This window comes from Mchenga conophoros, linkage group LG15, assembly GCF_057382185.1.
Source record: "Mchenga conophoros isolate Kocher_MC1m ecotype Shallow Benthic linkage group LG15, M_conophoros_male_GT1.1, whole genome shotgun sequence".
NCBI classification, from domain to species: domain Eukaryota; kingdom Metazoa; phylum Chordata; class Actinopteri; order Cichliformes; family Cichlidae; genus Mchenga; species Mchenga conophoros.
Window position 1 is genome coordinate 36998676 of NC_140540.1, and position 20691 is coordinate 37019366.

General features: G+C 38.7%; 2 protein-coding genes across 2 annotated transcripts in view; one reads left to right on the top strand and one right to left on the bottom strand.

The window, feature by feature from the left end:
- The window catches only part of LOC146558819 (adhesion G protein-coupled receptor D2), a 94471-nt gene extending 75801 nt beyond the window's left edge, over nucleotides 1-18670 (top strand). The window contains exon 25 of the mRNA XM_085248210.1: nucleotides 14761-18670. Within this exon, the coding sequence (XP_085104336.1) occupies nucleotides 14761-14898 (138 nt within the window). The 3' untranslated portion in view covers nucleotides 14899-18670. The remainder of the gene's footprint in view (nucleotides 1-14760) is intronic.
- A 27-nt stretch (nucleotides 18671-18697) lies between these two features.
- Nucleotides 18698-20691, bottom strand: part of nr5a2 (nuclear receptor subfamily 5, group A, member 2) — a 68984-nt gene continuing 66990 nt past the window's right edge. The window contains exon 7 of the mRNA XM_085248211.1: nucleotides 18698-19735. Within this exon, the coding sequence (XP_085104337.1) occupies nucleotides 19488-19735 (248 nt within the window). The 3' untranslated portion in view covers nucleotides 18698-19487. The remainder of the gene's footprint in view (nucleotides 19736-20691) is intronic.

Below are 20691 nucleotides of genomic sequence, written 5' to 3' on the forward strand. Positions count from 1 at the left end.
TAATCTTCCTTAAACAAGTGAAAATAGAGTGCTCTGCTCCTTGAAATAAGTAATAATTAACTGAAAAAAGGTTGTCGATCTTACATATTTTACAGATTTATGTAATAGAACAAATTACAGTTACTTACATAATTGTTTATAAATTCACCACATGGCAGGAAATCCACCCCTTTCTCTTTTCACTCACTTCCATAATTTTCCTTGTAACAGCTTTCAACCTTTGACTGTTCTTACTGAGGCTCATGCCTTTACTAGCTTCTTTAAAATGTCCATGTTTAGCTGGTTAATGGGGGTTAAAGTGTACGATGGGGTTTGTAGTTTACTTTGACGAACTTTGTATCTTCACTCACCACAAAGACCTTCCACGCCAACAACATGTCAGCATGTTGCTGTGACTGTGTGTGCAACTATTCGGCTGTGACCTGCGGGTCACTGGCCAGGGCTGAGAACGCCGAAAATTGATGGATTCCATGTTCCTGGTTGCTCGATCTGTACGCCTCTAGCATTTAAGCTGTGTTATGATGTGCTTGTGATGCAAACCATGCTAAATGTCTGCAGAAATGAATGAAATGACACTCCATCAAACCAAACAGGAGCAATTTCTCCGGACAGACATAAACACATTCCTGTCGCTTATAAGAAGAATTTCTGTTATACTGTATCAGGGTTACCAAAACATGTTTTATATATGTGTATTATTAATAAATACTGCTTACCTGGCTATTTATGTTTTACTGTTTTAAGTATGTTTATACCTGTGAGATTTATTCATTTATTTAATTGTTTTTTTTGTCAGATTCTTGTATGTCTTGATGACCGTGACAAACCGTTTGTCAAAGTTCAAGGTTACTGTGACTTTATATCTGTCCTTTTCTCACAAAGGTGGTTTCATTTTAGCTCATACTTAGACTGAAGAATGAATTGGTTAGAAGTAACTGTTAGCCCCCAAAACATGTTTTTGGCTATAACTTGGGAATTCATGTGCTAATCATAACAAAATGTCTCACAAATGTCCAAATGAATAAAATGCTGATGTGATGAAACTAACAATGTGAAAAGAAAGAAATGTCTATAGTTTATGTACAGAAGAGATTATGACCATTATTTTATGAATGAGTGTAACAAACAAACAAACAAACCTTCCATTTCACTCTTATTTAACTGTCAGGTCTTGGATCTACTCTAAAAACGTGTTTGTTTTGTTGCAGAACCATCAGAAATTACACTATTAGGAACATTTTTGATTCAAATTTTCTTTGAATCTTTTTTAGCTCAGGACACATTCTTAAGCAGTCATGATTTTATTATCTCCTCTTTCTTGCCTCAGTGAAGCAATCATATTTATTGTGTTTTGGAATACATATAACCATATGCATGCTGAATAGCTTTACCTCACAGCAAAACACACATGCAGTTATGCTCTTCATGTGTGGGGGGTGGAGGGGGACGGGGTGCCAGTCATGTTCCATTAATCTGAATCAACATGTAGTGATTGATCAATTAGCCCTGCTTAAAGCTGGGGCTCAGGCTGATCAATAGCACTGATCACCGGCCAAAGGTTTTTCATTAAGACCTGCTGCTCTGCATGAACAGACTCCATTAGCACAGACCAAATGGACTGTGAGGAATGTAAAACCTGTAGTGGAAAAACATATATACATCCTGCAGTTTTGCCCTTTATTCGATTTATATCCACGTTTGAGGCATATATTTAACGGCGTGTGTAATAATTTTATCTAATTTGCAAATCATTAGTGGTCGCTAAAACCGATTCCAACATAAAATCTTATTCCTGGTACCAACAATGTAGGTATAGGTGTTTCAAAAACTTCAAAAATAACAAACAGTTCATTCAAAATAATGTTGTATCATGTTTTCATGAATCGACTGTGGGTGTGTGGAAAAGTACTGTGATCATATTGTCCCACATAATACTTGGTGCTTACAGCGAGATTAAAAAAAGTATGTATTTATTTATTTATTTTCACACTACCACACTCTGAGCAGATAGTCGGGGCTAATCAGACCTTATAATGTTGTAGTTTATACAAAGTCTGACAAATGAATGATATAAATTATAGAACTTTTTAATGCCCATAAATATTTTTATAGTATAGTCCTTTGTTTTTAGGCAAAGACTTGCGTGCATATGTTTTACATTTCCCTATTTAATCCCTGTATAATCACTCATATTGCTTCTAAATATTGTTTTCAGTTCCATGGGTGGGCATGTCTGACTGTATTTCCTTTTTCAGCCCAGTCATTGTCAGCTTGTTTGTTAGTTACCTGAAAAAAGAAGCGGATGTCGCTGTGCCACAGTGATATGTCTGATCCACGACCCCATCAAACCCACGGGATCATCCGTAGCCTGAAACACAAAAAACACTGGTCAGCCACCACTGTCAAACTCACCTTTCTCACCCTTTCCTTACCCTCAGTGGGGCCAGGAGCCATTGTTTCACTTAAACAATCCTTATTGAATTAAATCTGGCCACATGCTTTGTTTAGTAAGACCGATGCGTACTGCTGTCACGGGTCCTATCGTTAATGTGCCATCACTACACCTCATATCCTTACCAGACACGTAGCTCCGTTTCCTCCATCTGTAGGTGAATGTGTGCGCACATGTCCCTCTATGGGTGTGTGGCAGTGACTGAAACCATAAAAGTGTGCTGGTAGATACGGTGAATGAGTAACCAGGAGGATGATGGGTGGGACTGTGTCTGTATGTGTGTGTGTGTGTGTGTGTGATATTGAGCATTAAATCACTCATCAGAGAGAAAAACAGATAAGCAGTTTGACATTAGTGGCTTTAGTCACTGTTAGAAATGCCACAGAGAAATAGACATATAAACACCCTAGAAAAGGCTTACGAAATCCATATGAAATCCAACTTATTCATCTCTAATGTAATAGCCCTATAGCTCATGGTCATCCCAAAAAGTCTTCAGCAGCTGCTTGATCAAAAAAACATAAAAGTCAATAAGAAATGTCATCAAAGCAAACTCCAACACCTTTGAGATGTATTTTATATATTTTGATCTGTGATTCACTTGTATTTGGGGTGACTTGTTCTCCTGATTGTTTAGAGAGTGCTATTAATTTAAGGTCACAGGACTGGATCCTCTCACTATCAAGACCATGTGGCTATCCTCCTTACCCGCTTTGAAGCAAGTTCTCTCTGTGGCATTGTTTTTGAAAACTTTTAATAAAACAATTAAAAGGAATATGAAATATTCAGAATTATAGGAAAAAATAACTAATGTGAAAAAAGTATTGCAATTGTAAAGCTTGTACCTTTTTGCCATTTAAACACTAGGGAAGCAAGATTAACATGTTTCAGGTTTGAGCAACGGCTAGGGGAGTAGATTGTTTTTTAGGAGGGGTGTCATAATTGTGATAACACTTACACGTGTTTGGGCACATGTGGCTGTATCTCAGTTTAGGCGGGAAGGAAGGGAGTTGGTCATAGAAATACTGTGGCAGACAGGAAGAGATCATCCTCATGTTACTATCGCTGGGGTTAAGCACTCTAACTCCCCAAGCCCAAATGTGTAGATTCAGAATATTGCTAATAGACTTACACACTGGTGCATACAGTGTTACAAACATAAACGTCTTCTCCCTCATGGTCTCTCATCTTTTTCCTTTTTACAAGTGCCACACAACTATTTTGTTACTATGATAAATTGGATTTTTTTTTTCCTTTCCTGGGATTGGATGGCAGCACGGACATTTCCGTGAGTGGTCGATGGGATGGATGCACGGATGACACAGTATCCACCCCCATTGGGGAAAGGAAGTCCCTATCAGAACAAAACAGGAAAGAGACAAAGCAAAAACAAGTGCATGTCTTTTTGGACATTAAATCACTTCCTTTAGGACTCTGAACTGCTTGCCCCACCATCCTCAGCTTCCACCTATCAGCACACACACACGCACAAAGATGTGTGTGTGCATATAAAATTGCAAGTTATTCGGTTATTCATCTCTAAGCAGTAGTGTTGATAAACTCAGCTAATTAATATCAATAACAAAGAAAAGAGACTAGAGAGCTCATTTAGAATTGTAAATTTGCTTCAGTGGTAGGAGCTGGTGCCCTACAGTGTATGTCCAGCCTACCAGTCTTATTGCTTTAAGTTGCAGATGCGATGGGAATCATAGGATGTAAGTGGCATATAAATCCATGTATGCTGACAGATCATAAGCCCTGTCTGGATCCAGTGCCTTGATCTAAATCCAAAAACAAAAACAAAGAGACCAAAGTTCTTCTGCGGCTAATGCAGGAAAGGACAGGAAAATGGTTGCAGGAAAAGACAATGACCGGAGTTTTCATCCAGAACAAAAACACTAGTCTCACTCTGTCTTGGTAGTCGCTTTTGTGTGTTTGATACTCTGTGGCTCATTTCCGATATCTAGTGCAAGTCTTCTACAGACATTAGAAATGCAGCTCTCATATAGTGTTGTGCTCATCTCAGGGCACAGCTGTAAAAAATATGACTTCCTTCCTGAAAGCAATTTCCTGTTTATGTCTGAATGCAGGTCACGAGAGGGGTATAGTGGTTCCTACCTCATCCACCATCATGGTTCAACCCCAGACCTGATGATGCAGGATGTTATGAAGCTCATTGCCATTATCTTGAGCAAAATACCTGTCTAGGGTTGGCTCCTCCTTGAGCAAGACACTGAACTCGACTTCAGTGCATGTGCATGACATACATGTCTGCATCTTGATGTGTAAATTGTAAATTGCTTTGTCCTTTAAGGTATAAAAAGGGCTTCATAAGTACAGTCCACTTACATTTTCCAGTTCTGTCTTTTCTCTCCTTATTCCTAAGCTGTCTACTTTAATCCACAAAACACAAATAAGCAGATATTCACTAAGCAAACACACTGTTGTGACATTATTTACGTTTTATTCTCTCCACAAGACTTAAGAGACTTCCTCCACACCCCCAAATTGTCTCAATTGCACACACATGAATCTTCCTGAGGTGCCCTGTTTGTTTCATTTTCTGCTGATTTGCCTAAAACAGGCAGCGGCCGCTGCTGTCAATGTTTAATTTAAGAGCTCATGTTCCCCTCTGCACGGTATCTTGTGGTCGGGAGCATAGATGGGCTTTATGGGGGGGTGCCATGGGTGGGTTGAGGGAAATTGGGTAGGTGGGTGGGGGGATTGATGGAGACCGGTAGGTCTCCGGGCGCCGTCATTAAGATGGCTCCTCGGTGTGGAGATGAGAAAGCATGCTCTGCACTCTGGGCTCATTGAAGATGCTCCCCTGCCTACTCGAAGCATCCATTATTTATAAGTTTTTACAAATTCCAACTGACATTTTTATCAGTTGGGAATGTCTGTTTCTTATTTGCCTACTCTGGGCGTGTCTGTCCTGCACCCAAAAGTTGGAAAAAAAATTTGAAATATAACCGGTTGACATTAAAAAGCACTTTGCAGCTGGCTGCAGTTATCTTCGACATCTATAATTAGGTTTTCAAGTTTTAGTTTTAAACAGTATTTTCAGAATCAAAGGGAAATAGGTGATATTGTTTGTAACAAAGTGGCATATTGGGTGGTGGCACACAGAATAAGTTATTAGTCATGTCTCCTTTAAACCTAATCACTTTGATAACATTGTATTTAACTTTACCCCTCAAGATTATTGAACATTACAAGAAGTAGATGTCAGACATGACAATCATATATCCGAATAAAAGCATATGTGCATTACTGACCAATGCAGGTCTATCAGGAAGCATCTCTCTGCTGTCCACCACCCCTTTCTCGTACATCTGTGGCAGAGCCAGTATTGATCTTACCGCTGCCCTGTTTGGTGTTCACAGCCTCGGGCTTCACACAGCCTTACCTCAACTTACATACTCACCTCATATTAGGCTCTCAGCTCGATATGCACTGTAAGGCTCTGAGACACTCCCACTTGTAAAATGTCAGCCAGGATGAACTCCCATAAAACAAGACAGAAAGCCCACTTACACACACATATAGATACATTTGTTAGAAATAATCTTTTGTAATACTGAAAATGTAGAAAGATTCAAATTAGAGGAAAAAAACAAACCTGTAAGGTGATTGAGGGCATTTGTATGATCGGAAATGATGTAAAGCGTACTCCATGGTCTTTGCAGTTACACCTCAGTTGAACACCTATACAGCTTCAACCAAAATAAACTTCTGTCACACATTGCTACAGATCCCACCACATCTCAGAGTTGCTCTGCTGTATTGAGATCTAGTGCCTGTGGAGGCCATTTGAGTATAGTGAGCTCATTGGCATACTCAAGAAACCAGTTTACGCTTTGTGGCATGGCGCGTTACCCTGCTTGAAGCAGCCATGAGAAAATATGCATGCTATGGTTATAAAGGGATGGAGGTGGACATGGTCAGCAACAATACTCAGGCTGTGGCATTTAAATGATGCTCAGTTAAAAACCTAAGCAAATATCCCCCAAACCATCACCACCAGCGTCAGCCATTGATATAAGGCAAGAGGAATCCATGCTTTCATTTTGTTTATACCAAATGCTGATCCTAGCATCCAAATATAACAGCAGACATTGACTTATCAGACCACGTAATTAAAAAAAAACTTCTGTTGTCTGATTTTGGTGAACCAGTTTCCTGTTGTTAGCTAATAGGAGTGACTCTTGTGTGTAGTCTTCTGCTGCTGTACCCCATCTGGTTCGAGGTTTGGCATAATGATGCTCTTCTGCATAAGCTGGTTGTAATGAGTGGTTATTTGAATTACTGCTGACCAGAGAACTGTTGCTCACTGGATGTTTTCTCTTTTTCAGACCACTCTCTGTAGAAATGATTGTGTGGGAAAATCCCAGTAGTTTCCAAAAAACGCATACCAGCCTGTCTGACACCAACAAACAAGTCATGTCCAAAGTCATGTAAATCACCTTTTTTCCTCTTTCTGTAGTGCCAAAATACAGCAAGTTGCTTCAAGGCACCTTCTATTGTATAACCCTATGGTAATAGAGAGAAAACCCCAATAATCAGTCAATCCCCAATGAGCTAGCATTTAGCGACAGTGGGAAGGAAAAACTCTTTTTAAACAGGAAGACACTTCTGGCAGAATCAGGCTTAGGGAGAGTCAGCCATCTGTCATAACTGGTTGGGAGTGAAAGGACAGAAGACACAAGAATAAACAGTGCTTTCCACAATCGCCAACATAATACACAGTGGGATAATATCTTTTGGACAAATGGTGTTCCATAAATCAAGCCTATACTTCCAGAGATTTTTAGAATAAATGTCAAGATGCACTGGAACTGTTTTGACAGCATGCAATGGTCCAACATCTCAAGAAGACATTTTAATTATTTTGTCTTCATTTCTTTCACCCATCATTTGTTACAGAAAAAAAGTGTCTTTCTCAGGATTTGTGGCATACCACCATGTTTTGTTAAAGTTCATACATATACACACCCTATCATTTTGACTTCAATACATAAATGGTTTTAAATGCTTTGCCCAAGGGCACCTTTGCTGTGATTGTCTAACCCAGCCAATTTGGTTTGTCTCGTCCATTTATTTTATAGCTTGTAGTAATGTGGTGTTCATGAATGACAAATGCACAGTCCTGACACTATTATCCTGAGTTGGAAGGCTTATATAGCTTAAAATGATTTTAAAGATTTAAAGTGACTTTGTGACATAAGGAGGTGCATATTACTCGACAGTTGTGCAGACTGCCATGTGGTGACTAAAATTAACCACAGACACCCATGATTAGAGTCGAAATTTAAGATGCAATGAAAAAAAAAAACCCACCCAAATATACAAGAAGTTGTCTTAAATGTATTTCATTATGCTTTCATGTAAATGTTCAACTTCTAGGGTATAAGCTGTTTGCTCACCTTTATTTCTTGTTATCCGTGGTTAAACACTTAATAAATAGCTGGGCAGTCTGTTAGCTTTGCTCATGTATTCTTCCTTGAAAAGCTGTGTTGTGCACACTGTCAAAAAAAGGACACACCAACTCACCACTATAGAATGCTGTGTTATTTGTGGTGTAGTACAGTTAGAAGGCTATTTTGGGAATTTTGTCAAATTGATACAGTAACTTGATTGGAAATCTAAGGAGACGAAACACAGCATTCACAGCTATGTAGGGCTAGGTCATGGTCTGGTGTTTGGGGTAGGCTGTGGTCTGGTGATGAGGGTAGCAGCTGCCTTGATGTCCAGTGCCTAGCATAGTAATGACATCCAACAGTGCTTCAGCCCACGCAAAAACTTTACACTCAAAACTTTTCACTATCCTCACTATCAACCACAAAGCACAGAATCTATAAAACTACATACTTATGTCATTAACGATGTAATACTTCTGAAATGATAAATTAGTGATTTATTGTAATAGATTGAGCTCAACTTTTGACAGCCTTAGAACTCTAGGTGATGATAGGCAGCCTTTCCTCTATTAACTTGACTTCTGGTCTTTATAAAACTGAGCAAGTGCCGAACAGATGCTGAGGGGATGTTCCCTAAAGATCTTCCATGGGGATTATACTCCTAATTTTACTTAGTAATGTTTAAGGCTGTGGTGTTGCTTCATAGGAGCTTCATTACAGTGTTACTGCTGCCTCTGGCAAAGGACTGAACCTCTTAAGAGTCTTAGGAGCTTAGAGAAACTGCTGCTGTCTCAAGAGAGGGATAGCAGACTAAATAATCAGTTTCCCATCACAGTGACAATGTGAGAGCAGCTGTTTGCATCTGAAGGCCTGCCAGCAATTGTCAATTGTGCTCTGAGACACTGAAGGAAAGAAAAGAGGCACGAAGGGAGTGAAAGCTTAAAGAAAAGTTTCTTTCTGCTTGATTCAGGCTTCTAAAGGGTTTTGATATTGATTTCACCAACAGACCTGTAGTTGTATGTCTAGAGAAGGGCTAAATCTGTCTGTGAAAACACATGTTAGTAGAGATAGAGACAAACACATGATAAATTTAAGCAGAGTCTTGTATTTTTGGTGCTGTATGCTAAAATAAACAGTACTTTTTGAGTTATGGTGCACATTATTCATTTGTGTTACACCAAGCCTCCGAACTCTCAAGTTGTTTTGATGGAAGAAGAATGCTTTTTTGTCCATTGTTTTGCTGTCCACAGAAATAAATCCTCTGGGATTATAATAAACTATATCTCAAGCATAGTGCATGTTTACATTGTAAAAAGTGTCTGTGCAAATATGACAATGGTCCCCAGCTCAAGGCTATTGCTGGGCTTGAGGGACTAAAATGTCCCTCACATCTTTGGATGTGTGACCACCACCCTGCCCAACTTGAAGATTAATAAATGAGCAAAGAATTTTGAACCTTTCATTCTTATACATTTTGCTGTTTTTAAAGAGTAGATGGTCTGTTCCAGCATTTTTATTAGGCACTACCTGGTTTCTTATGGTTTCTTGATACTTTGTCTTGTTTAGTGTCGGTTTTATATTCTGCCGTTCTGTTTTTTATTCTGTTCCTTTAGCTCTTGCTTGTTTCAGTTACTTTGTGTATTACAACCCGGCTCAAAAGCTGAAACATAAATATGGAAACTAACACGAGAAGAGGGTTTTATTTTAAATTCTGTAACAAATTAGCTAAAATAGCTGGTACCACTAAGACAAAGACTAGTGTGCCTCCATGAAAGCCTGCCTCAGGTTTGCCTTTATCCACACCTGACTAGGTGTGGTCAATTAGCAACAGCTGAAAAGTCTTGCACTGCCACTGCAAAGAGATTAGGGCCTGCAGAGGGACTTAACAATGTGTGTGCTTAGAGCTTATTTGTCCCCTCCATGTTTCCTTTGCCTCCTGTGTTGAGTTTATTCATGTGTCTATGTTTCTCTATATAGCTATAGTTTATCACTTCCTGTTTTATTTTTGCAATTAATTGTCTCATGGGTATTGTGCTAGTTCTACTTCCATTGGCTTGTCTCATTGTCTTGACTATCCTCACCTGTGTCTCATTACCCTTTTGTTTCGATGTCACCTCCTGATTAGCCTTTTGTGTGTGTGTGTATATATGTATATATATTTTTTTCTCCCCTCTGTCCTTTGTCATTGTTGTGCTAATAAACGAGGGCCCCAGAACAAACCTATGAATAGAGTGGCCACTCAATCAATCATTTGGCATCTCCCTCACTGATAAAACAAGGCTTGTCACCACTGAAGCCTCTCAAAGCACAGAGAGCTGGTGATCAGCATGTGAGGACGAGGTGCTGGGCTGTTGTGGCTGTGTATGGTTCTTCCACATGCTATTTTCACAAGCTCCTGTTTGCTGAATGAATAAATTGTTACATTGCCAATATGTCTTATTTCTTCAGACTTCAGTCATTCAACCCAATAAACAAAACAAGAGTCAGTAGCAGAATAAGCTATTTGGCATTGGCAGAGAAAATTTGGCAACTTTTTATGGGCACAACCCACATACTCAACTCTGCTGCTAACCCACAGGAAAATAAGCAGTATAAAATCTATTGCCAAGAACCATTGTTAGAACAAAAACCAAAAACATATTTCCTTACCTTTGTGCTAGATTTATAATCCTCTGTTATAAACTGAGCCTACTTCCACGTAGAGGAACGTTCCTGGCCATTAGAGCGGGATCTCAGGCTATGATGAACATTTTTTAATTTACCAGACGCATGCTTTTTTTCAGCACTCATGCAGACAATTTTTTAACCTTGATTTTTTTCTCTGGCACAGTCCAGTCATTGGTAATTGTAAGCAGCCTTACTTTTGTTTACTACCTTAGAAATTGGCGTATTATGCCACAGAAATTTATTATCTTTGTTTGGAAAATTGACTAGCATTTCGAAAGCTCTGTTGTTAGATGCAGCATACAGTATGATATGTTAGGTGGCAACCACAATCATGACGCAGTCACAATTACCAGAAGACCATCAGAAAACAGCAGCGGGTAGAAGAAATGTTGAAATATAATAAAACTGCGTAACCACCAGTCAGAAAACAGCTGCACCAGAACTGGGAGTGCAGAGACAGACTGTAGACTGAGGGACAGATGGGGATTGTTGCTTGAACATGGATAGCCAAACTGCAACGTGTAAGCCACACACAGATTTATAGTTTTACAGTCAGAGCAAAGGCTACTGCACACGTCACACTGACTCAGCTGTGACATGTCAGCATGTTTCCAGGCATATTGTAGGGACCACAACTATCCGAGGGGTGTTCAAAGTAAAAATGTAAATTACAATCACCCGAAATGGCCCAAGAATCCACTGTGCAAAATTATCAGACAGGTTAAAAAAACATCTATGTACAGCAAGTACAATTTTCTTCTCGCTCCTTTTTCAGTTTTTTTTATTTTTTTTATTTCAGTTTTTATTTGTTGTTATTATTATTATTTTAATCATCTTTAGTCTGTCTCACTAAGAAATGCTAGGAGGTCATAGCAAAAACATACATATTTGTCTGGATTTTTCATAGGAAAACAGTCGCTTTACCCAGAACTCTGCAGAAGAGGAACAGTGTTGTGATATTCAGGTTGTCATGTCATTACAGATGCCACATACCTCTTTTGTAGCTCCCATAGAGGACTCTTTTTGATAATGTTCACGCAAAGGTCAAGATTCCACATGTAGTTTTTCACCAGCATTCACCTTCGCCACTTGGCTGAGGTCTGGCATGATTAATTCTTTGTGTCTTGCCATCTCTCTGTGTGCCAGGTTCATCTTGCTTACAATGGAGCCAAGCAAACACAGGAGAAAAGTGTGTGCCTGAAAGTGTGTGTGTGTTTTTAAAAGACATTGGTGCAACTGTTTTAACAGGGCGACTCTGTTTGAATTAGATGTTCTAACCCCCCGCTTGCTAAATGGATTTCTAAAGTGGCTGTAGTTGGAGGCTTTCAATCGGATGCAACCTTGAGTCCTTTTTTATGTGAGCTCTGTAGGATTTAAGTGCCGGTATAACATGAGCACGACTGAATGCATGCTCCTCATTTTTTGAAATTGAAAAATCTCCAAAGGCTCTCCCCATTGTGCAGGCAATTAATGGAATGCTGGCAGCGAGGTTCAGGTGCTTAAAAGTTGTATTTTTTTCCTCTCTCTCTCCTGATCTCTTTTTAATGACTAATAAAGGATAATCATCGTGGAAAAAACATCATAATGCTGTAGGCTTCCTCTTTATGCACAATGATGTATAATGCATGCTTTGAAATGAAACGGCAGCGGCCTTCGAACCATTCCATCTCCAAACCTTAGTGTATTTGTTTTGCATGCCACAGTGAGGCTTTTGCATAATAATTGTGAGTGTTCCCTTTAACAGTACTTGCCTATTAATTTGGTCTTTACATTTTTAAAGTTTGTCCATCAGGCCGCCAAACAATGGCTCCTCCAGTCGCTGTTTGGCGTAAGTGATTGCAACGTAGGCTAATTGCCTCTCTAAAGAGTTGTTTCCTTTTTTATCCTCTTTGTTTTTTATGTTTTAGTGTTGAAGCATATGAATAAATATAAGTGATCAATAAAACCTTTCCCCTTAACTTTTTGAACAGTCTTTAACATGTAAGAACTCCCTTTCTTCTTATATGAGGTGAATATATAAAAAGCTAATATCGGCTTTCGTGACCTTTTTTGGGGAGGGTTTTTCTTTTGCTCTTTGGTTCATTTTAAACTTAAAATGTCTTTGTGCTCTGCTTTTGCACCGATAATCAGGCGACCCTGGTTGGATAAAAGGGAAAGGTTAAAAAGGTTAACGTCACACAACGTTGTACTCAGAATTTAAGATGGTACAAATGTGCCAAAAAGTCTTTTTCAATGGTCAAAGTAAGTTGATTTTTATTTCCCTTTGATGTATTGTTACTGCCAGAACTACTTTACAGGGAGTAAATTGGGGGAAGAAGCCGAGGGTCTGGAAGGGGGCTTTTTCCCCCCAGTTGCTCCAGTAGTAAAATGCAAAGTTTCTGATAAGAGGGTAAACTGCTGCCTACTTTTGGTCTAATGATATACAATGACTGAGTCGGTACATGTGGCTGTAGATATTTCATTCAAACTCACAGCTGTCATTATTTGTTTTTAATAAAGACAAATAATTAAGACCGAACAAACAGTAAAAGTTCAGCTCTCTCGTAAACTCACTGATTAATTTTATTTAGTAGTTGTGCTTGTCTCCGGCCTGTCGAGCCTCCGGGCCTGCCTGAAACTGGACTGAATATCAAATTTGCTTATTCCAGCATTCAGTTGCTCATTTTCTTGCAATCTTGGAACCCATCCAATAGCTTTCTTTCTCTCTTTCTTTATTTCTTTCTTTTTTTTCTCTCCTCGTGCCCTCAATCTCTTTCTCTTTGACTGTGCTTGACAATACAGGGAAACATACAAGCGCATCTCGGTAAATTCGAGTGATGTGGTTCCAGAGTTTAAAAGCTTCACATAACACTAGCAGACACAACTTGGGGCTGTTTGTGTGACGGAAAGGAAAACTTGTTTAGAAACTGACAGCACTGTGTGTGAGAGAGATTTAACAAAAAAAAAAAAAAAAAACTGTATGTGTGTGTTGCTTTTGGCAAGTTATTCATTTGTATTTTTTTTTCCTTGCTCTCTGTGTGGTTATCTTTTGAGTTGGTTGGTTTGGAGCTGATGTCCACCTTTGGGGATGCACATAGCATGCATTTCTGAGTATTTTCACCTGAGGCTGCACTTGTTAGAGTCTGTGGATAAATGTATATACATTATTTATACAAATTCAGGGCGAGTGAAAGCAGGTTTAACACGTTTACAGACAGGAGGCCAAGCACTGAAAGCCAAGCTCCAAGTGAGGATTGCAATGCTGTGTGAGGGGAATCGAGCTGGCCGCTTGCTCATCTGTGACCAGCATCCTTAATGCTGCGTGTGAACACAGACCGTATTATCTTTACTGCCTCAGCAATTAAATGATCCCTCGTATCAGTTGCATCGTAGGAAGAAATGAAAACTAATAGCCTGTTAAAAGTTTGGTATTTACAAAAGGCTCTTAAGAAACCTCTTGGCTTTGTTGCTGAATTTTTTATTTTCTAAAAATGTAGAAAAGGACTAGTGACTGTTCAACAACTTCTTCTTCTTCAGTTTAGAAATTATGTATGTGTCTTTAAGAAAACATGAGAAGAGATTAATGAACCTAAGAGAGGGATGGGGAGAGAGAAAGGTTGGCTAGAAGGCAGAGAGAACTGTAAGGTGGATCAAACTCGTGGCAGATCATGTCGTGTGGAGAGTTAAAGGCAAATATAAAAAGGATGAGTATTTGCACAAAATTACACTTGCTGCCAAAGTACAGCTCTTTAGATCATTTATCAACCTCTTGTCTAGATTCACATTGTAACAGTAAAATCATGCTTTAATGTGAATATTGTGCTGCTGAAGGCTGTTGAGCAGGACAGCTTTTTACAGTTTAATCGCTTCTGATATAAAACTCTGTATTTGACTTTGAGACCTCAACTGTAGACCTTAATTAACGTTCTTTCAGTCACTCACTAAAGGGTTTCATTTTAAAACGTTTTACTGCACACAATAGTTAGAAATGATTGGCGATTGCATCCGTTCGTAATATTGTTAAAAATTGTTGCAAATGTTGTAACAACAGTAATTTAATAGTGGGGCTCTTCCACCATTTTTTACTGACTTCAGTGACAAAGCACTAGATACTGTACTTCATCCTCCTCCCAGCATGAAACGAGAGTTACCATTTGTGTTGCATTGTTACAGTATAGATAAGTAGTGCTTCCCTAAAGTTACTTGAAATTTCCCACTTACCCATCCCTCTCCTTCATTTAGGAGCTGCCTGCTTCAGAAGTGAATGCCTTGCCACCTGGCTGCAGTCTTCATGTTCCCATGGACCTCGAGTTTTCAGCTTCCTGTTTCCCTCGCAGCCCTACACCTCAGAAAAGCTACGATCTTGTCCACATAGACTGATCTGTCATGATGTTTTTGGTGTTTCTGTACTTCTTATTTGACATTTATCTGCCCCCCCCCCCAAATTGTCCTTGATTTGTACTTCCTTTACGATGCCTTGGATAATAACATATCGCCTCATGTATATATGTACGGTTATGATCTAAACTGAACAATTAATGATGTGTACATAATGATTTTAAATATGTTTGTCTTTTTTCTCCAGGAAAACAATGTAATTATTTCTCATTGCTACAGGTACTCACGTTGCAATCATACACATAATTTCCCTGAAATAACAAATGAAGTGGAAGTGGGCAGCATTAGTGTGCAGAGGGAGTGAGAACCTGGTGTTATAAGCATAAGAATTATTTATTGAGATATGAGAAAAAACTCAGTTAGCCCCATTGAGAGAAACTCCAGGACCTGGAAGTGATGGAAGTGTTCAAAATGTCAGCAAAAGGGTGAAAAAAGCCAAAGCAGAAAGGAAATAGCATTTAGATTTTTTTGTCTCCATCTGTTGACAGTGCACATGAGCATATAACACACAAAAGTAGTTGTTGTTTGAATCTTGTGTACAAGTCTGTTTCACAATCACTACGTGTTCTACAAAAATGTGTTGTGAAGCAAACAGGTGGGATTTACACCATTTATGATAACTTCTCACTGGCAAGCTACCAGAAACACTTCCTCAGACCATTTATTTGAATATCTTCAAACATAATTGTCTTAGGTGTTGGAGCAGGACTGCAGTGATGATACAACAAACATGCAGTAAAAAGCAGGACTTATGCATTGCCACATTAGTGGCTTGTGTTGCCTACATGAGTTGTGGATTTCACTGTATGTTACAATTAGGTCCGTAGGTTTATTGTGGATTTTAAATCGCAGGATAAAGATGTGACTGAAGTGCATGCTTTCAGCTTTAATTCAAGGTCTTTAACAAAAGATTTGCATTTACTGTTTAAGAATTACAACTATTTTTAATAGTCTCCTATTTACAGAGGCTCAAGCTTTAATGACTGACACACAGCTACACAGAGAGGTGACGCCTGTTCCTTTGTTATTTTATGGCAAATGAACCAGACATAATATCTAAAGTTTAAGTGTGTTGAATTTGTGTTTTATAGCTTTTCATTAGAATTTGTTTCAGTGCAGTGAGAGATAGCAACAACTTTAGCAGTGTTCAAATCAACAGTCTGGTTCATTCTTAAAAAGAGTGAATGCACTGACCCACTCAGTGACAGCATTTTTTTTCACATTAAATAATAAAAATAACTTTTCATCTAAAAAAGTCATGAATACTTGTATTATCAAGAGACCCCAGAACGAATGGAAACACGGAGGGTTTACAACAAGGTGCAAACCACTGGTTACAGTCAGGAATGAGAAGGCCGGATGAGACTCTTTCAGAAAACATCTTAAAGACCTGCACACTGTAAAAAATATTTAAAGAGATGAAACCAAGTTTTGCTTGTACCAGAATGATGGGAAGAGATAAGTATGGAGAAGGCGAGAAACAGCTCATGCTATCTGTTGTTATGGCATGGTTATGTATGGGTGGCAGTGAAACTGGGTCCATAGCGTTTATTGATGATGTGACTGCTGAGCAGGATGTGGCAGAAGTAGCAGGATGAATTTGGGCTTTAGTCTTTGTTTCGATTCAGAATAATGCCACAAAACTGAAGGTCGATGGAGTAAAAGGCCTTCAGAGCATCTCGTAGGTGGAAGGAAGTCCATTGGTTCAAGACTTCAAGCATTCGTTCACTGCAAAAGATTTTCATCCACATATTAAAAACAATCCTTGCATTTGAACTGTTAGCTTGTTCAAATAATTTTGAGCCTCTGAAAATGGGGTTCTTTGTATAAAAATGGCCATAAGTCATAATCAGTTAATGCAAAACTTTTGTTAAACTCCTTGAATTAAAGATGAAAGTCTGCACTTTAATCAGTCCTCGATTGTTTGATTTAAAATCTATACTGTTGTGTACAGAAATTACAAAAATTGCACCTTTGTCCAACAAATTATGGACCTAACTGTACGTGAAGTCCAAGGCACCTGCAGAACCTAAACACTGACTTTGAGAACGTGAATGAGAGGTAAGATTGTGTGACCAGAACACAAAAGTAATGATCGGATTCAGAAATAACTTAATGACTTTTCTGTACATTAAACATGCCGCTGAAAGACTTTAGCTCATTCGATGACTTATTAACAAAATGCTTTAAAGATAAAAAACACACACACCACAGGTTGATGTGGGAGGGAAATTGTGATAAACAACTACTATACATATGGGGAAACTTGGCAAGAGAATAATTTAGGCTGCTGTGTTTTTTTTTTTGTTGTTTTTTTAAAGCTGCTTTTCTTAACTTGGGACACAATAATAGAAGTCACAGCTCACAGGGGAAAGATGCAGTCTTTGGTATAAGAGCAAACTGGACAGAACAATGATGCAGGATGTGAATAAGTAAAACTAACGTGGCACAGACGTCTTTCACACCTACTCACTTAAACACAATACTTGTTTCAATGTACAGACTTGCATGAACATTTAAAAGACTGAAAACTTGTGATTTTTCTTTCTTTCTTTTGTCTTATTTTTCTTTTTTTCTTCTTTTCTTTTTCTCTTTTTTATTGGAAAGCCTGTTATTTTTGCTCCAGACCTGCATTGTCGAACTACTTATGGAAACGAAACAAGAACATGCTACAGTAAACAAATTTATTTCGGCGTGGACACCTTACGTCATGTAACACATAGATGGAAATATAGCGACGCAATAAATTATCTTCATTATTAAGCGTAACCAGTGACATACTATACATCAAAAATGTCAAAGCACTGTAAATAAAAAACAAACAGAAAAAAGCAAAAGGCTTTTACAAATAAAAAGGTCGGAAGCGAAAAGGAAGTCTTACACAGACATCAATGCTTAAAAAACCCCCCCAAATAAAACAAATGTTTGAATGCCAGCAGACACAGAAATTAATATTTTAAGTGTGATTCCTCCTTGATTTTAGTGTCTCACGACATAATTTAAGTACTGCTCAAAACAAATAAAAAAATAAAACACTATACACACACCAAAGAAAGCAAACCAGAAGGATCTTTTTTTCTCATTAATTTCTTTTTTTCTTTCTTTTTTTTTTTTTTTTTTAGGAAATCATTGCTTTGCAATTTATGCTTCATCACAGTTCTCTCCCATTTGACCACATGAATGTAAACAACTGCTGAATTATTCTTTTTTTTTTATTTTTACAACATTAATACTTTTTATATATATATATTTATATATATATATATTTATATATTTGTACATATTTTCATTCACATCTGCACGGTTAGCTAGCATGGTAATGAAATAAGGCAAGACTCACATAACTGTGACATCACAATGTTTTTTTCTCTTATAATACTGATTATTAAGGTATTTGTCATTTCCTTCATCTGTTCTGCAGCAGGCTTTGGTCTTTTCGGACAAAGGCAGGATCGTTCCTTCTCCGTCTCCAGAACCACATTTTGTTTTGTTCCAGTTTTAGTGAAATATTAAAAAGGACAGGGGTTTTTTTTGTTTGCTTGTTTGTTTGTTTTTTTGCGGGAAACAGGGCTATAAATACAATTTAAGCTGACATTAGTTAATTGAATTTATTTAACACTGGTCTTTCTGAGGTACATAGTCTAACATAACATGGAGAGATGGAATAAGAAAGGAGAACTGCATGGCGACCATGAGGAGCAAATGACTTCAATTACAAGAGAAAAAAAGACGTCTTCTTCTTATTCACCCATTTAGCATTTTGTTCGCTAACAAATTAGAATTTTATTTTTCAACTTTCAGTTCTCCCCTTTCAGTTCGGTCGAGCTGCCACTCGTTTTTTTTGTGAGTTAAAAAAAAACAAAACAACAAAAAACAGACGTGATGGTAGCTGAGAGTCTCTTGCCTGGTTGACAGCTTGTCATTTTGCCCTTACAGTACCAAACAACAACTAAAAGCCAGTTTTATTGATAGAGCGCACAAGAGAATCATTGACCAAAACAAGCCACCGCTGTAGTCACAAAGCTCTTTTAAAGATGGGCAGTGTTATTCAGCTTCCCCTTTTTGTCAGCACAGAAAGCCTCTCAATGGCATTACCAGCACTAAAAGATTTGTGGGCTCTTGAATTCTTAAAGTTGCAGTCTGACAGTCTGATAGTCTTGCTTGTGCAGATGATCAGAAATCATCTTGTACAGTCAAATGCAGATTCTGCTTCAAGTGGTTGTCTTTTTTATCTTTCTTCCTTTCAGCATCGTCTTTTTCTGTCTGTGGTTGAGGAAAAGTGACTCCTTTTTAGAGTTTTTATTGTGTTTTTTTTTCTTTCTACAATAAAGGGATCCAAATGCTGTTTGTCTGTGCACGTTATGAGTCTCTGTGCACGTGTTCGTCCACTTCAAGTTGTAACTTGAACCACACACACACACAAAAAAGAGCTCGATAAAACTGCTCCCCATCCTCTAGGTCACCACATAGTCAAGTGTGAGCTGGAGGTTTGGTTTTGGTGAAAGCATTATTTGGAGTTTCTGGACTGCTGCAAAACTGCACAGCTGCACTGCGGGTAGGAAAGTTGCTTCCTAAGCTCTTTTGGCGTGCAGCATTTCAATAAGCAGGTTGTTGCAGGGCACGTCGCCGTTCAGGTGTTTGTAGTAAAGGTATTCTTCGGCTTGCAGGCTGATGGCTCGTATCTCGGGTAGCCGAAGGAGCAGCTGGCCAAACTTGTCCGTTTGCTGCGGGTAGTTACACATGACGTAGTCCAGCAGCGCTGCATTGACCTGCTCCTGGACGCTCTCGACCAGGTGAAAATTCTCCAGGTTCTTCACATCTACGGGAAGGAGGAAGAGAAAGGTTAGTTAAAGTCAGGCTCCACAGGAAATGTGGGTCAGCGTGAGAACAGGTGAGGGAACTCGAAACCAAGGTTACCCACACTCAAAGACGCTGTTTCACTTTAAAAAAAAATCCACAGGGCTCATATTACAGACACACAGATTAGTTCTTTGGTTATTGTATATTTTCACGTTGCTCAAAATCTGGCACTCCATGTTGACGTATCCCTCCCTCCTCTTGTTTTTTCCTCTTTATCATCTTCTGGGACTACAGTGCAGAGGGAGTCAGGTAAAGGCAACAAAAAAAGAAGGTTCTTCTCCTGAGACACAAATTCCCCAAGAGCCCATGAATTATGCAGGGGAGAGTTGTAGTCGTATTAGCACCAGAGCTGCTCCTTAACCTAACGCTTTCACCACACTTTTGTTTAAGATCAAAACTATTTGTCCCACTTATTTTATTTTTTTAAATGTGCAGATAAAAGTTTGCAAAAGCATCAATCTGATGAATAATAATGCTAACTTTAAATAAAAGAGTAGACATCATGTGCAGGAATCCATCTCAAAGGAAAACCCCTTTTTTCACCATTAATTCCTCGTGCAAAATACATTTTGCATCTCTCTAAAACCCTACCTTTCTGCGCAGCTATAAGCACTTTTCCTTGACAATAATAAGCTCACTGGGGGTTTAAGCAGATTATTGCAAGACAAGACAAAAAAATTTGCTAAATGGATAATGGTGAACCAGAGCGCTGTGTGTACTTGTCATGATTATGAAGCACAGGGGCTGCAGAATATTTAATCAGGTAGCAGCTCTGTGTGTGCGTGTGTGATCTTTTATTAATCTGTTTGACCCCAGGTCGAGTGTGCTCACAGTGGGCTAATGTAGAATGACAGAGTCTGTGTATAGTTGGACCAGCACACACGCACACACTAAAATATACCACCCTTCCGACTT